The sequence below is a fragment of the Lachancea thermotolerans genome (genome assembly GCF_000142805.1).
Source record: "Lachancea thermotolerans CBS 6340 chromosome D complete sequence".
NCBI classification, from domain to species: Eukaryota; Fungi; Ascomycota; class Saccharomycetes; order Saccharomycetales; family Saccharomycetaceae; genus Lachancea; species Lachancea thermotolerans.
Genome location: NC_013080.1, coordinates 1,159,101 through 1,175,620, shown reverse-complemented (window position 1 = coordinate 1,175,620; position 16,520 = coordinate 1,159,101). Strand labels below are relative to the sequence as shown.

Genomic DNA, 16,520 nt, shown 5'->3' with positions numbered 1-16,520 from the left:
CGCCTTTGAAACCAACCGGCAAAACAAAAACCAGAAGTGAAAAACCCCAGTCGGCTCCTTCTGCTTTCAATCGCTGACCTTCGAGGAAATTTATGAACACCGTTCTGCCAGGCTGCTCTTTGGTTTATAAAAGTAAGCACCTTTTTTCGAATTCGGCTAATTCTCTTTGTTCACACGTCAAAGGCACACTAATTCACCGGAAAATGTCGAGCTACATTGATCACGGTGTCAAGTTTACCAAACCCCTCCTGGATGACAGAAACTATCGGTTCATTGAGCTGCCTAATAAGTTGAAAGCGCTTTTGATCCAAGATCCCACTACAGACAAGGCGGCTGCGGCGCTTGACGTCAACGTGGGGTCTTTCGAAGACCCAGAAGATTTACCTGGTCTCGCACACTTCTGTGAGCATCTCCTGTTCATGGGAAGCTCGAAGTTTCCTAATGAGAATGAATATTCGAGCTATCTGAGTAAACACGGTGGCGGCTCTAATGCCTACACCAGTGCGAGGAACACCAACTATTTCTTTCAAGTCAATCAAGAGAGCTTACATGGTGCGCTGCTTAGATTTTCAGGCTTCTTCAGCTGTCCTTTGTTTAACAAAGAGTCTACTGACAAGGAGATCAACGCTGTTGACAGCGAAAACAAGAAGAACTTGCAAAGTGATCTATGGAGACTATATCAGCTTGACAAATCTCAGAGTAACCCTGAGCATCCATTCCACAAATTTTCTACGGGCAATCTCAAGACCCTTGGCGACATCCCTAAATCGAAAGATGTTGATATACGTGACGAGCTGCTGAAGTTTTACGACTCTTCGTATTCGGCAAACTTAATGAAGCTGTGTGTCCTTGGAAGAGAGGACCTAGATACGATGTCGCAGTGGGTTTACGATCTTTTCAAGGATGTGCCCAACAGCGACAGACCTGTCCCAACTTATGAAGCCAAAATGCTACCCCCACAGTACTTGACTCAAATCATTAATGCCAAACCTGTCAAGGACTTGAAGAAAGTTGAAATCACATTCGTTGCACCAGATGTGGATGAGCAGTGGGACTCAAAACCCGGGCACTACTTGAGTCATTTGATTGGCCACGAAGGCTCTGGCTCATTGCTTGCATACCTAAAGTTAAAAGGATGGGCAAATGAGCTTTCGGCTGGTTCTCATACGGTATCTGAGGACAACGCATTTTTCTCAGTTGACATTGATTTGACAGATGAGGGTGTCAAGAATTACGAGTCCGTGATTCAATCTGTATTTCAGTACATTGAACTACTGAAAAAGGAGCTGCCACAAGAGTGGATCTACGAAGAGCTTCGTGATACTGCCGAGGCCAGCTTCAAGTTTAAACAAAAGGGAAATCCTGCATCCACCGTGTCCTCATTATCTAAAGCTCTCGAAAAAGATTATATTCCCGTTGGTGACGTTCTCAGTACCTCTCTGCTAAGAAAGTACGAACCTGAACTTGTTGTCAAGTACATTGCTCATTTGATACCTGAAAATTCCCGGGTTACATTCATTCACAAGAATGCCTCAACAGATTCCACCGAAAAGTGGTATGGGACGGAATATGGCGTAGTGAAATACAGTGAGGGCCTGATGGATAAACTCAAGAGTCCTGGAACAAACTCTTTGCTACACTTGCCCCGTCGTAATGAATTTATTTCTTCCAACTTCCAAGTCGACAAACTTGAAGATGTTGAACCTTTGCAAGAACCCTTGCTTCTAAAACAGGACAGACAAAGCAAAGTTTGGTATAAAAAGGACGACAGATTTTGGGTTCCGAAAGGGCACATATATGTGTCAATGAAATTGGCGCACACATACTCCAGTGTTGTAAACAGCATGCTGACCACTCTATACGTGGAATTGATCAATGACTATCTGAAAGACTTGGAGTATGATGCTCAAGTGGCTAGCTTGCACATTTCCTTCCGGAAAACCAATCAAGGCCTCGATCTCTCCTTAAGCGGCTATAACGAAAAGATGGCAATCCTGCTCAAAAGGTACTTGGAAGGAATTGCCAACTTCCAGCCTGCCGAAGACCGTTTCAAAATCTACCAAGATAAGCTGTTGCAGAAGCTGAACAATCATTTGTATGAAGTTCCTTACTCTCAGGTTTCAGATGTCTTTAACTCCGTCATCAACGAGAGAGCATGGACTATTGCTAACAAGCTTGAAGTCGTCAAGCAATTAAAGTTCGAGCACCTGAAACTATTCATTCCAGCAATTTTTGAACAGTTTTCTTTTGAAATTTTGGTCCACGGTAACTTCAGCTGCGAAGCTGCTCTTGAAGCCGACAACTTGGTCAGGGCTTTGGCGCCTCGCGACGTCCAGAACTTCCAGCTTAAGAGCTCAAAACCTAGATCTGTTCTTCTTCCACAAGGCAAGACGTTCTGTTACCAGCAAATGCTTGCGGATGACAAGAACATTAACTCTTGTATTCAACATGTTACGCAGTTCGGATCGTACTCGGAAGAGTTATCCGCAAAGGCGTCTTTGTTCGCTCAATTGATCGACGAACCTGCGTTCGACACTTTGCGGACAAAGGAGCAGCTTGGGTATGTTGTCTTCAGTTCCGCGCTCAACACCCACGGCACTGTGAACCTAAGACTATTGATCCAATCTGAGCGTGACACTGCTTACTTAGAATCTAGGATTGACGCATTCCTCGTCAAGATGGGTCAAGTATTACAAGAAATGTCCGACGAAGAATTCGAAAGACACAAAGTGGCGCTGTGCAAGACTCTTCTGCAGAGATACAAAAACCTTTCGGAAGAAAACACCAGGTTCACGACTGCCATCTACATCGGTGATTACAACTTCATCAATAAGGAAAGAAAAGCTTCTCTTGTTGAAAAGCTGAGCAAGCAAGACATGCTGGAGTTCTACAGCCAGTATGTAGTCACCGAGGAGGCATCCAAGCTTGTAATTCACTTGAAGTCCCAGGCAATAAGCGACGAGCAAAAGAGCAACGACCGCGTCGAGGGCTACCCCACAGGGGAGCTGATCACCGATATTGGCAGCTTCCAGAGCAAGTTATGCCTAGCGCCAGTGCGCCAGCCGATCAAGAAGCTCGAGGTCACCCCCAAGTTATAAGATATAAGATATAAGATGTATAGAGTTAAGAGCTTTCCACCATCCTTGGCGCTTGATTTACTTCACAGGATTCGGATTTCATATTTCCAGCCTCCTCCTGTTCTCTACGTTTTACTTGTAGCCTTTCTTCGACATTCCCGGTCTATCCTCCCTCTTTGAGAGAGACACCAACCGCGAACTTCCTAAAATCCAGTCATTTTTGTTCTGGGAAACTGGTATTTCGATTTAAAAATGAAATACTGGCAATTAGCAGCTGTTAGAAGACAGACGTAGCTAACTGTGGCATTGTTTCCGTGCATTTTTGATTCGTTGGGAGAAGAAAACTTCAAAAGTACTATAAATTAGGAAACTAACTGCTGGAGTGCTCGGTTTTTATAGCATAAAAACAAGTCAGGGTAATGTATTGCGAACTTCATCTAATACTGTATTCCCGGCAGGAGGGCAGGAACAGCATCAAGCCGGATGGCACGGCCTCCCGTAAACCGGGCCATAGCGGGAGCTCAAGGTTCAAAGCATTCTAACCGATGACGGCAGGGTTGTACACTAAACATAACTAATACACTTATTTAGAGTAGGGCTTTTATTCTTTATTTGTAGAAGGACAGACAAACGTCCACCATGCCTAACCAGATTAACACAACATAGAAAATGCGGCCTCAGAAGCCTCACACACTAAGCTGGCGTTTATCTGTACTTGTGGAAGCCGATGTCGTTGGCCTTCTCTCTGAAGCACTGACGGCAGATGTTCAAACCGTACTTTCTGATCAGACCCTGGTGAGAGGCACAGACACGACATTGGCGGGAGCCTTTGCCGAAGTTTCTTGGGTGAGAGAACCAGACGTTTTCGTGAGCCATATTGCTGCGACGAGTTAGTAATTGCCAGCTGGTGAGCGCAGAGACGCGGATGCGAGTAGCACGGCTGCGGCCGGGGTGGCGACACCTTCAAGTTCCAATGTTGCCATCTATTGGTCTTCAACATGTCCTCGGAACCCACATTAAACAAGCATTCATTTAATAATGAGCAGCTGCTTCTAATATCCCATCGGCACATAGTACAATTGGGTTTCGGAAATCTCCACAACTTGGACGTTTGCAACGGTTTCAGCGGCCACTTTGGCTCGCGCTCCTTTGTGCATTATAGGCAGAGCTCTACTTCACACTTCCGCGCTCCTCTCTTATTATCTGCCCCCAACATACCTTTATCGATGATCTCTTGTTAAACTGCTGTTCTAGGGCCAATCCTCAGTGCTCTCTGTATATCTTCCATCACTTTTTCCAAGGCGCCCTCCGCGCTTCGCGTTCGTGCATTGAGCTGCGTGGGTCGAGGGAACCGACTCATGTTTCAATTTTTCAAAAATAAAAATTGGACAATGGAATATTTCTCTAATGTACGGGTGTCAAACAGTCACTCGAGAGGGATGATATATGGCACGTGACATATCAAGATGTTGAAAAATTTTAAACGCATACCCATAGGGCCCGAGCTCATCTCATCTCATCTCGCCTAGCTCCATGTGCAGAAGGAGAAGGTTCAACGATTGAAATATCTCTGGAGTTCTGACCGCACTCATCTCCTATCACAGCGAACCAGGCGCCTTTATTTCTGGCCAGCCGCTCTATCACATACATACTCTTAAGCAATGGCTGGGCATTCGCATAGATCATCGATAAAGAACGGACACAAGGCATTCAAGTCCAAGCATGCGTCCAAGGGCGCGCGCAAAAACATGTACAAGGGCAAGGTCGAGAAAGAACTTGTGACTGGGAAGCGCAGCAGGCACCAGGTGGTGTCCAAACTGCAGAGGAAAAACCAGGCTCGTCAGGCGCGCGAGCAGAAGATAATGGACGCATTAGAGATCCGTCGCCTTTTCGAAGGCTCGAACGGTGCTGAAAAGATCATCGCGGTTGTGCCGCTGACGCCCGACGTAGACGCCGCAGACATTGTGCGGCGGCTCATTGTATGCGCACTGGACGATCCAGAACAACAGATGGCGGTCCAGGTTAGCACGCCATGTGTGCTCAATGTCACAGTCAAGAAGTTCAAGTCCAAGCTCAAAATCATCGTACCTGACATGTCCAATTTCATCAACATTCTAGACACCACGAAGATCGCAGACTTCACCGTTTTCGGCCTCAGTGCTGCCGCAGAGGTGGACACAGAGTTCGGTGAGCAGATCATTCGTGCTGTCGAGCTGCAGGGTATTTCCTCCTACGTTGGCGTCGTTGCCAACTTATCTGCGGCTCATCCTAAAGAGAAGTTCCAGCTCGACTTGAAACAGTCCTTAGAGAGTTTCTTCAAACATTTTTTCCCTAACGAAGACCGTGTTTACAACCTAGAGAAACCTGCCGAGGCCATCAACGTTCTGAGACATTTGTGTCAGAAAGTTCCACGCCAGGTTAGATGGAGAGACAACAGAGGCTACATGGTTGCTGAAAAGGTCGACTACTCTGAATCGGACGCACAACAGGGGCACCTCATTGTCAGTGGCATGGTACGCGGTGTTGGGTTTGATGCCAATAGGCTTGTGCATATACCGGGTTTAGGTGATTTCCAGATTTCACGAATCAACAAGATTAGTGATTCTAATAGAAGAAGCGGCCCCGCCAAAGGTCCGGCTGCAAATTCGGATCTAGACATAGAGCTCACTTCTCAATTCACGCCTGACCAAAGTCAAGACACCCTTGATGACTTCGCCCCACAAGACTTCGATGCTGACGACTACGAAGATGACTTTGAGTACGATGACCTCACCACAGCGCGTTACGACGACCATGGCTTTTTGCCTGGCAGGGAAGCTGCCACTAGAAGGGCCAAGGTCCCTAAAGGAACGTCCGACTATCAAGCGAGATGGTATCTGGATGACATTGCCGATGATGGCGAGGTCGAGCTAGAAGATGATGACATGGCCGTTGAAGAAAACAATGATGTTATGGCAGATGAAGCCGAACAGGCTAGCGACTATGAAGAAACTCAAGAGGATATGTTTGTTGACTTGTCGCCTGAAGAAGAGGAAAGACAGCTTCGTGAATATCGAGAGCTTGAGAAAGAAGACAAAGAATTTCCGGACGAGATTGAACTAGAGCCCACACAGTCAGCTATTGAGAGGCTCAGACGGTACAGAGGCTTGAAGAATTTGCATAACTGCGTGTGGGACGTTGATGAACGCGATCCTAACGCTCCTCCTGAGTGGAAACGTCTCCTGAGGGTGGGCAACTACACTGGCTCTAAGAACAAGGTATGCAAAGAGGCTGCCAACGAGGCCCAAGTGATTGCTGGTGACCGCATCGAGATGCACATTCAAATACCTAAGCACTTGCTGGAAAAAGTGAAAGACCCCAGGGTCAGTATCTTCGCTGTTTATGGGTTGCTCAAACACGAACACAAAAACGCGTTGGTAAACTTCTCGATACAAAGATGGGAAGATTTCGAAGATCCCGTTCCTTCGAAGGAGAGTCTATTCGTGCAGTACGGTGTTAGGAGATACGAGATCCAGCCACTGTTTTCATCGACTAGTAATACTCCTAACAACGTGCACAAATTTGAGAGGTTTTTGCATGAAGATTCCGCATCCATCGCCACATGCATAGCTCCTATCGACTTCACTCAATCACCTGCTCTATTTTTCAAGCAATGCCCCGAAGATGTCAAGGGAATTAAGTTTGTAGGCCACGGTTCCTTCTTGAACGCTGACCATACCAGGATTATCAGCAAGAGGGTGGTCCTCACAGGCCATCCTTTCAGGTTCCACAAGAGAGTTCTCACCGTGCGCTACATGTTTTTCCGTCCTGAAGATGTGGAATGGTTTAAATCTATTCCTCTTTTCACCAAAAGTGGCAGGTCAGGTTTCATCAAGGAAAGCCTGGGTACTCACGGCTACTTCAAGGCAACCTTTGATGGCAAACTATCGGCTCAAGATGTTGTTGCAATGGCGTTGTTCAAGCGCGTGTGGCCCAGACCATCGAAACCTGTATAGCACTATGTATGGACTTCTCAAAACTACATTCGGAAATACGCCTATTAGTGCCCAAAACTGCCTCAGTATCCTGAATATACAAGAAAGTAAGCATCTCTTTGCCAACCATGAGACAAGTTCAACTTTTCAGAGTCTCGGGAGGATTGCCAACTTCACGGTATTCACAAGGCACGTGATGATAAACAGTAAATAACTAAATACGAGACACTTCCCAGGCCCCTCATAGAATAGAATACTCAATAAAGCAAAATGAAGTCAGCAAACAATTCCACATAGACTCAACTCTGCTCATCAACCACTTTCCCTCAAGCGTAAAATGAGCGAGGCGATATTTACCTGCAACTCATGTATGATTCAGTTCAGATCGAGCGATCAACAGCGTTACCATATGAAAACCGAGTGGCACAGGTATAACCTGAAGAGGCGCATTAGTCAGTTGCCCCCCATTAGCGCTGACGTTTTTGCCGAAAAGCTACAAATATCTGAGAGGGCTAAGGAGCTCAACCAGGTCGACGAATTTGGGTTTCCCATTTTGAAGGCCAAGACCCCAAGATACAAGAGAAGTGACGAAGTAGATTTGAGTAAACTGCAACGGAGAAGAAACCGCAAGTTGCGTGAGGACAACCATGAAAGATCTGTTTCTCCAACCCCGTCTGTAGCTTCTCAAATTTCCAAGCTTTCGGTCAACAGCAATGAGATACATACGGATTTTGATGAGGAGAAATCATACGAATATGGCTTTACCACTGATTCGAACAACGAATATAACTCCAGTGACTTCGAATCTACTAGTGACGAGCTTTCTGGAGACGAAGCATCCTCAGAGCGTCCTTCTATCACAGATTGCATTTTCTGCAAGGCTCAGAATAAAGAGGTCGAGCGGAACCTCAAGCACATGTTCGCATCCCATGGGCTTTACATACCAGAAAGGTCGTATCTTATAGATCTTACGGGACTTTTGAACTTCTTGATAGACACCATAGTTGTTGCGAATGAGTGTCTCTGCTGCTCTTTCAAGGGTTCAAGCTTACAGAGCATACGCGCACACATTGCATCCAAAGGACATTCCCGGCTGCCATATGAAACCAAGGAAGAAAGACGCAGGGTAGCAGGATTTTACGACTTTTCATCAGAAAACGAAGTGCAGTCTAATCTCACCCGCAACAATGGCAGGAGTGTCGCATTCGAAGCAGAGCCAGATAGTGGCTCAGAAGGGACACTCCCCAGTGACACTGATGACATAAACTCAAACTATACACACGCAGAGGTTGACGACACCGGCGTCGAACTCACCTTACCTAGTGGTTCTAGGGCAGGTCATCGTTCAATGAGAAGAATCTATAGACAGAACCTTCCTCTACCGCCAATGGCTTCGGATGGTAATAGAACAGTAGCCGCTGGAGATAGGCGCTTTTTTGGTGGAGTCACTGATAAAACAATGAAAAAGAACGATAAGAAGTCGCAGCAGATCGAGAGGCAGATAATGAACCGCGATATTAGAAACCAAGCTAAACGTGGTAACTTTCAAACTCACTACAGGGACGAGCTGCTTCAGTGATTACTTCATAGCAGTTGTACCGCCGTTAAATAACAGTAAAACACGCCTGTGTATTTTTTGCCCGTCTTTCATAAAGTGAACCAATCAGCATAAATAAAGCTCTTATTTGCAGAGAAAAATTGCAGTAGTGTTCGGAAGCTCGCAGCTCACTTCAAGCTATAAGCCCAGTTCAAATGCATTAAAATGCCCATTTGCCTCAGGTTAATATTAGAGAACGCTGCGTTATGATCTCATTGGTACATAAAAACGCCCACTAACGGTTAGAAACTTTGGAAAATGAATTTGGCTGGTACAAGGCTCTCGCACAGCAACTAAAGGGCTTGCTGAAGCGTCGATATTGACTCCGAAATATGGTGTCCTTTCCTTTCAAAACCTTCTTTTGTGAGGTTATTCGGCAGGCAAAGATGTCATAATTGCATGAGAGTCGAAAGCTGGCCTACCAGTCTTCTGGAGGCGTGGTACCAGAGCGCTGCGGAAACTAAATTCTATAAGCCAAAGCAGCTTTTTTACATATTAAGCTCTGAAAATGACAGACTCGCTATCATCTTTATAGTGATCGCTGGAATCTTCGGACTGCTGCCTACCGCTGACAGGCATTGTTCGAGGTGTTAAAACTTCATCTAAAAGGGCAAAATTAGACTCTTCGGCACTAGTGGACATCTGTGTACTCAACTCAGACTCACAAACGTTCCTAAAATGATCCAGACTGCTTTGGAACATATTGTTTTTACGGTAGCCTGAGCTAGTAGAATTCAGAGATTCTGAAGACAAAGATGCCCCGCTCGCAATACCTGAACCATTTCTCAAACTATAGAGCTTGCTTGATGGGATTTTTTGAGCTGCCAGCTTGCTGACACTATTCAACCTTGTATTCAAAATTTGAAAAGCTTTTGACTGTGGCAAAACCATCAAAATGCCATACAGGCACTTGTAAAGGTAGGGATATTGATCTTGCTCGAGGAGCTGAAGTCTCAGTCCGGTAAAAATAGGGGATTCCAACAACTGAATTAATATATCGATTTGAACCAGATCATTGACTGATATTTCATATTCCACGAACGTTTGCAAAATGTAATAAGCGAGCTCGTATTTCTCTGACAATAAACAAAGCGCAAGGAGGGATACCGGATTGTGTGACCAGCACTTGAAAAGTGAAGAAAACAGTTCTTCGCCACTGCTTGCCCTCAACTTTCTTCGTAGATGCCCAAGTTCAGGGGCAGTAATCAAGTTTGTGTTTAGTATTTGTATCATCATTCTCACGAAGGCAGTATTGCCGTCATGCTCCAAAATTGACGCAACGACATTGTACACTTTCTCTGCAGTAAGCTTCACACATAATTGCCTAAAGATATGGTTGGCTCTTGTTTTCAGTAACTTCCTGTCATTCTTGAACAACAGAAGTAGGTCTCTGATGAACTTTTTGAAATACTCCTCATTCGAGTTATTGCACAAGTCGCTCAATAACTGAAGGGCTTTAGAAGTTAGTTGATTATCTTTGTCCGAAAGAGATTTGAGGAGCGTGAGGAAAGTACTGTCACTGTGTTCAAGCAATTCATCAGGGACTTTGTGATATATTAAGATTAACCATTCGAGGCAAGCAACTTTGGCAACTACGTCGCTATCCAGAAAGTGGAGAGTCAGGGTGTTGACAACGGGACCATAGTTTATGGCTTCTGGCCCCTCTCGGTCATCGAACCTTCCCGTAAGCTCTATCAACCTCTCGTTAACAGAATGCGCCAACTTTCTGACCTTAGGATCAACATCATTCAAAATTTTAAGTAATAGCGATAGAAGCCTCGATACAAAGGGGAGAAATGATGTTGCCGAGATTCCTAACACTGTTTCAATCCAGGTTAAAGCCACGAGCTGAATTTCGGGCTCAGATAAACCTAAGGTATTTATGAGAATTTCTATGATTTTTGGAAAATCTAGATGAATGTCTTGGCCAGGGCAGTACAGGTCTCCGTTGCGGGAGTCGCTCAGTTCAGCGCTCTTAGATTTGTTTGCTGAATTTGTTTCAGAGATTTCGTTGATGGTGTTTCCACCATCGTTTGATTTAAGCTCGTCAACGTTTGATGAGTTTCTATTTTTTTGAGGATTAGCTGCGTCAGTCATTGAGAGCTGTTCGAAAGCAGTCAGCAAAGATTTTTTCCTCTCACTTATAAGAATACCGTCCTGTTTCTTTGACGCATTATCCTCCGAGACTAAACGCTTAGGTGCCTCTTCAAGCAGCTTTTTCTGAACTAATGCTTTAACTTCAGAAATGCGCTGCACCTCATGAAGCAAAAGATCAAGCAAAGAATGAGTAACCGTTCTAACATCCTTGTGCGAATCTCCTAAAAAAGTGAAAAGCCCCCCCAAGAAAGAAGGCAGATAGGAGATCAACTCTAGATCAGGAATATTTTCCAGCACTTGCAGCCATGAGACGAGGAACATTCTGGTATCCGGATTTATTGCATATATTCGCTCAGTCAGTAGCGGTATGAATTTAGGCAGAGAAAAGGCAAACTCCGGATCCTGATTGTATTCTTCCTGAACAACTTCGCCTGTCTGAGGGTCAGTTCGGGTTGCAAGAGGCAGGTCTTTTGGATCGTTATTTACCACACTCACATAATTGGAGGCTCGCTCTGCAACAATATCCTTAATCAGTCTATCCAAAAGCTCAGCAGCTCCCCGGATGGATGTTTCAGTATCTGCGCTTATTTTGCATAGAACATCAAAAATCTCGTTAAAATAAACTAGAATTTCCCCCTTTGCAATCTTGGCAATGTTATAGAGACTTTCACACGCGTAGAACCGCACCTGATCATTTTGGTCTCCAAAACATGCCAGCACGGGGGGCAGAATCCGGTCCAAATATCTAGCAACCTCCGTAGAGCCTAGCGCGATCGCCCCCGCAGCTAGTCCCATTAAGCCAGCATTGCGTGCCATCGGTTGATGGAGCGCATATGCAAAGTCACGACATAGTTCATCAAATATCTTGTCAACCCTTTGAAAATCTCCCTCTGCTAAACACTGCTTCACGAGCTTTTCAAGATTTAGAGCAGTGGCTTTCCTCTTTTCATAGAGCTTATCGTTCAACCCCTTCACGATAGCCTTGTCTATAGTGGATTTTGTTAGAAATGTGAAATCTAATTGAAGCAGGACGCGTTAACGTACCCATTGTTGATTGGAGCCTTAGTTTACTTATTTATTTTACTGCAACAATGTTAATTACAGTTTAACGTAATCTGTAAATAACATACTTTTCGTTCTACCTTTAATTTGGACATCAAATCTGCGACAAAAAGCCAAAGATTACTGAATTCTATGGGACTGAAATCAAACGTGGCCCTGCTGCTCTTACAAATCGTGCTTTATCGCCAACAGGAGCTATTACACATGGACAAAACCCTTGATAACGATCAGTTACTTGCTGACCCTGTCCTCGACGAAATGATTTTGTCTAAGTTTGCGAATCACCGCCTGGTCCGAATGTACGCACCTGAGCTTTCAGGCATCCAACTACGAACATTGAAAGGCATTGTTCGCGAGCTCTTTGAGCAAGGGTTGCCCGACGATGATGTTCCAGTGACAGTTGTTACATTGGCGAATCATTTTTACTACACACGAGTTCAGGAGCTTGAAAGAGAACAGATACCGGAACTCAAGGCTAAAGTACAAGAGCTACAAAATGAAAGGGAGCAGGAGCGAACTTGATACCGTGCCTCCAGATTTTTGGTTGAATTAGCGGCAGTTGTTCAAATTCTTGCGTAGAAAATGATGCAAATTTTTTGTTCTGAAATGGAGAGCGACCTCATCGCAGCTCTTAGCACAGCGTTGACTTCAAAAGATACTCAACAAAGCATAGTGGCTACGTACTCTGGGGAACTGTGACGACACAGAATGAGAAACCTCATCACTCTGAATCGTGGAAGGTTCAAGCCACAGTCCTTTGAGGTCCCCGACTTGAGATTATATGGAAGCGTCTTTGATACGCTATCCGACAGCATAACTTGCGTTCTCGGTGATTACGATCTAGGAGCTTTCGAGGTACACCAATATATGAAAGACGGAAGTTGCAATACACTGGCGTCTTTCAATTTGCAAACACTGGGTGGCGAACTCTTGTCATTTGCACACTTCGGAGACCTTGGACAGCTGGTGTTTGTGATGTCGCAAGGCGATATTATAACCGCGTCTTATGACACAGTGGGATTTGATCCTTCGTTTGCTGTAGTAGAAATTGTGGGCTCTATAGATGGCGGAATCAGTGCTGCAGAGTGGTCGTACGACGAAGAGACACTGGCTTTAGTCACTGCCGAACGTAATGTGGTGTTATTGAGCAGGCAATTCGACCCTATCGCTGAATACAAGTTGGAAGAAGATGATTTGAAGATGTCTAAGCATGTGAATGTTGGCTGGGGTAAGAAAGAGACACAGTTTAGGGGCAAAGGCGCACGTGCCATGGAAAGAGAAGCTCTTGAAAGCTTAAAAGCTTCAGGCCTTGTCGGCGATGAATTGAGGGACCCTACTATGCCCTACCTTGTTGACAAAGGGACAGTCAGTGCCATGGATTCAAGAAAAGCGTCTATCTCCTGGCGTGGCGATTGTGAATACTTTGTGGTATCAACAATAGAAGCAGTGCACGAAGAGAGCGACGAACCCTTCGAGAGAAGAGTGTTAAGAGTCTTCTCACGCGACGGGCAGCTCCAGAATGTCTCTGAGCCTGTCGACGGCCTGGAGGATCTTGTGAGCTGGAAACCACAAGGCTCTCTGATTGCTTCAGTGCAGAGAAGGGACCAAATTCCTGGTGAGGAGTCGGTTGATTTGGTTTTTTTTGAAAGAAACGGTTTAAGGCATGGGGAATTTGACACTAGGCTATCACTAAACGAAAAAATCCAGGCATTGTGTTGGAACTGCAATTCAGAAGTTCTTGCTATCGTTCTCGCTGATCGAATTCAACTCTGGACGACTAAGAATTACCATTGGTACTTGAAACAAGAGGTTTATGCCAACGATATAAAGTTTGTGAAGTGGCATCCCGAAAAAGATTTCACCTTGATGTTTGGGGACGAAGATTATGTTAATGTCGTTGACTTTGCTTATAAACTCGCACTGGGCCCAACATTAGAACCCTCAGACTCTGGAACGGTTTTAGTGGTTGATGGATGTACCGTCAATATCACGCCGTTAGGGTTAGCAAACGTACCTCCACCTGCATACTACAGAGACTTCGACGCCCCAGGAAATGTTCTCGATGCCGCCACAAGCCTGTCCAATGAATTATACGTTGCGATAACTAACAACGAGCTTGTTTTGGCAACAGTGCCAAGTCTTGAAGATATGAAAAAGGGTCTCCAACCTTGCGTGGTGTCGAGACTTCACAAGTCAATCTTAGCCACAGAATACGACTCACTACGTCAAGTTGCATTTATGAATGATAACGTTCTGGGGGTGCTCTTAGATGCCGACAACTTATCTCGTATAGCACTAATTGATGTTACAGATATCACTCAACCAACTGTGTTCAATATTATCGAGACGTTCGACAAAGTTGTTTTACTACGCACCAGCTTTGAATACAATTATATGGTCTATGAGACTAAGGACTCACGCGTAGTGCAACTTGATCAAGAGGGACAAACAGTTGAAGTTGCCAAATTCCCACAGTTGGTTCGTGATTTGAGGGTGAAAAGAGTTGAAAACTCCAAGGCTGTCGACGAAGATGACCGTCTTGCAGAAGATTCAAAAATTGTTGCATTTGGCCTAGCTGCCAATGGAAAACTGTATGCGAACGACATACTACTCACAAGCACCGTTACTTCAATGGAGGTTACTGAGAAGTTTTTAATGTTCACAACAGCTCAACACAATCTTCAATTTGTTCATTTGAATTCAACCGAATTTAAGGCTTTACCTATCGTCGAGGACAGCGTTGCAGATGAAAGAGTAAGAGCAATCGAAATGGGTTCGACCCTCGTTACGGCAATGCCTTCTAGGTCTTCGGTAGTGCTTCAAGCGGCCCGTGGAAACCTGGAAACAATAGCTCCGAGGATTATGGTTCTGGCTGGCGTGCGAAAAAGTATACTGGCTAAAAAGTACCTTGAAGCTCTCATGTCTTGTCGTACTCATAGAGTGCACCTAGATATTCTACATGACTATGCACCCGACCTCTTTTATGAAAATTTGGAGCATTTCATTAATGATATTGGAAAGGGAGAGCATCTCGATTTATTCATATCGTGCCTTACCGAGGAAGATGTCACAATCACAAAGTACAAAGAAACCCTACGCGCTTCTATGGATGAGAGATTCGAGTTAGCCCCGTCAGCTCCGACTGAAATGGAGTTATATATGAAGAAAAAAATGTTCAATCCAGAGCTTTCAAAAGTTAACAAAATATGCAATGCTTTGCTTGAAGTTTTCCTCAATAATCCCGATTACAAAAAAAAGTACATTCAGTCAATTCTGACAGCATACGCTTGCCAGAATCCACCAAACCTCGAAGCGGCAATGATGCTAATTTCTTCGTTAGAAGAAGAAAGCGATACATGCCTGACATATCTGTGCTTTTTGCATGACGTTAACCAACTCTACAAGGTTGCTTTGTCGTTATACGACATCAAGCTCACCTTGAACATTGCGCAAAAGTCTCAAATGGATCCTAGAGAATACCTGCCATTTTTGCAAGAACTTCACGAAAAAGAACCGCTAGTCCGACAATTTATGATTGACGACTATCTCAAACGTTATGAAAAGGCTTTAGACCATCTTTCTGCCTTAGAGAAAGATTCAAAAAGGCTCTCTCAAAAATTCATTGATTATGTTCAAACCCATGATCTCTACATTTATGCTTTGAGCATGTTCAGGTATGAGCCTGACAAGCAGAATGACATTTATCATATCTACGCTCCATTCCTCTCGTCGAAACAGGAGTATGGCGAAGCGGCTGTTATTTATGAAATGCTGGGCGAAAACAGAGAAGCTGTCGAAGCTTACACCCTTGGAAAAAAGTGGTGCGAAGCCTTGGCTCTTGCAGCTCTCAAATTCAGCGACGATGTTCCTAGCGTTGCGGATCAGTTGGTGTCATCTTTGTCATTTGATCACAGGTTTGAAGAGGCTGCACAAATTGAATTTGTTTACTTGAAAAACACCAGAGAAGCTGTCAAACTTTACTGCAAAGCGTACTCCTACGAGAAGGCGACCTTAGTTGCCGTAAACGACAAGCACCCTGAACTTATCGAGGAAGTGCTTGACCCTGGGCTTGGAGAAGGATTTGGTACAATTGCAGAACTTCTTGCAGATTGCCAAAGCCAAGTCAACTCACAACTCAGGAGACTGCGTGAGCTGCGACAGAAAAAAGGTGATGACCCATATGCCTTTTACGGCCAAGAAACAGAGCAGGCTGACGATGTGTCAATAGCAGCATCCGAAACCTCAACCAAAGAGTCGTTTTTCACTCGTTACACCGGCAAAACCGGCGGTACTGCCAAAACCGGTGCCTCGAGGCGCACTGCAAAAAACAAACGCCGTGAAGAGCGTAAACGTGCCCGGGGCAAAAAAGGTACTATCTATGAAGAGGAATACCTAATTCAGTCGATAGGGAGGCTGATAGACAGACTCACTCAAACCGAACCAGATGCACTAAAGCTTATTGAAGCGCTACTGAGGCGCAGAAGGAGGGAAGAGGCTTACCAAATTCAGAAGCGGTTCGTTGAGGTTACTTCTTTACTCAAGGACAACGTCGCAGAAATATACACCCTGAGCGAGAAAGATAGGGAGAGAGTTGATGAAGACGGAAACATCTATTATGTTCCTGAAATTCCTGTACCCACTATAAAGGATTTCCCAGCCCTTAAGACTGTTGGGTATTAGCTCTAAGTAGCCATGAGATTATAACTGATTAAC

The 16,520-nt window shown here is 44.9% G+C and overlaps 7 protein-coding genes across 7 annotated transcripts; 5 read left to right on the top strand and 2 right to left on the bottom strand.

The window, feature by feature from the left end:
- Positions 1-92: 92 nt before the first annotated feature.
- Positions 93-3,098, top strand: STE23 (metalloendopeptidase; the record flags this gene model as incomplete). The annotated part of the gene is made up of 1 exon (XM_002553284.1): positions 93-3,098. One exon carries the CDS (start codon positions 93-95, stop codon positions 3,096-3,098), a length of 3,006 nt encoding a protein of 1,001 aa, XP_002553330.1.
- Positions 3,099-3,782: 684 nt separating this feature from the next.
- KLTH0D14256g (40S ribosomal protein uS14) lies at positions 3,783-3,953 on the bottom strand (the record flags this gene model as incomplete). Its single annotated transcript, XM_002553283.1, has 1 exon — positions 3,783-3,953. The coding sequence occupies one exon, from the start codon at positions 3,951-3,953 to the stop codon at positions 3,783-3,785; it is 171 nt and encodes a 56-aa protein (XP_002553329.1).
- Positions 3,954-4,738: 785 nt separating this feature from the next.
- TSR1 (small subunit rRNA maturation protein TSR1) lies at positions 4,739-7,072 on the top strand (the record flags this gene model as incomplete). The annotated part of the gene is made up of 1 exon (XM_002553282.1): positions 4,739-7,072. One exon carries the CDS (start codon positions 4,739-4,741, stop codon positions 7,070-7,072), a length of 2,334 nt encoding a protein of 777 aa, XP_002553328.1.
- Positions 7,073-7,388: 316 nt separating this feature from the next.
- REH1 (Reh1p) lies at positions 7,389-8,630 on the top strand (the record flags this gene model as incomplete). Its single annotated transcript, XM_002553281.1, has 1 exon — positions 7,389-8,630. One exon carries the CDS (start codon positions 7,389-7,391, stop codon positions 8,628-8,630), a length of 1,242 nt encoding a protein of 413 aa, XP_002553327.1.
- Positions 8,631-9,143: 513 nt separating this feature from the next.
- On the bottom strand, positions 9,144-11,902 carry VAC14 (Vac14p; the record flags this gene model as incomplete). The annotated part of the gene is made up of 2 exons (XM_002553280.1): positions 9,144-11,714; positions 11,876-11,902. 2 exons carry the CDS (start codon positions 11,900-11,902, stop codon positions 9,144-9,146), a joined length of 2,598 nt encoding a protein of 865 aa, XP_002553326.1.
- Positions 11,903-11,939: 37 nt separating this feature from the next.
- On the top strand, positions 11,940-12,329 carry SWC7 (Swc7p; the record flags this gene model as incomplete). The annotated part of the gene is made up of 1 exon (XM_002553279.1): positions 11,940-12,329. The coding sequence occupies one exon, from the start codon at positions 11,940-11,942 to the stop codon at positions 12,327-12,329; it is 390 nt and encodes a 129-aa protein (XP_002553325.1).
- Positions 12,330-12,515: 186 nt separating this feature from the next.
- IKI3 (Elongator subunit IKI3) lies at positions 12,516-16,487 on the top strand (the record flags this gene model as incomplete). The annotated part of the gene is made up of 1 exon (XM_002553278.1): positions 12,516-16,487. The coding sequence occupies one exon, from the start codon at positions 12,516-12,518 to the stop codon at positions 16,485-16,487; it is 3,972 nt and encodes a 1,323-aa protein (XP_002553324.1).
- Positions 16,488-16,520: the final 33 nt, after the last annotated feature.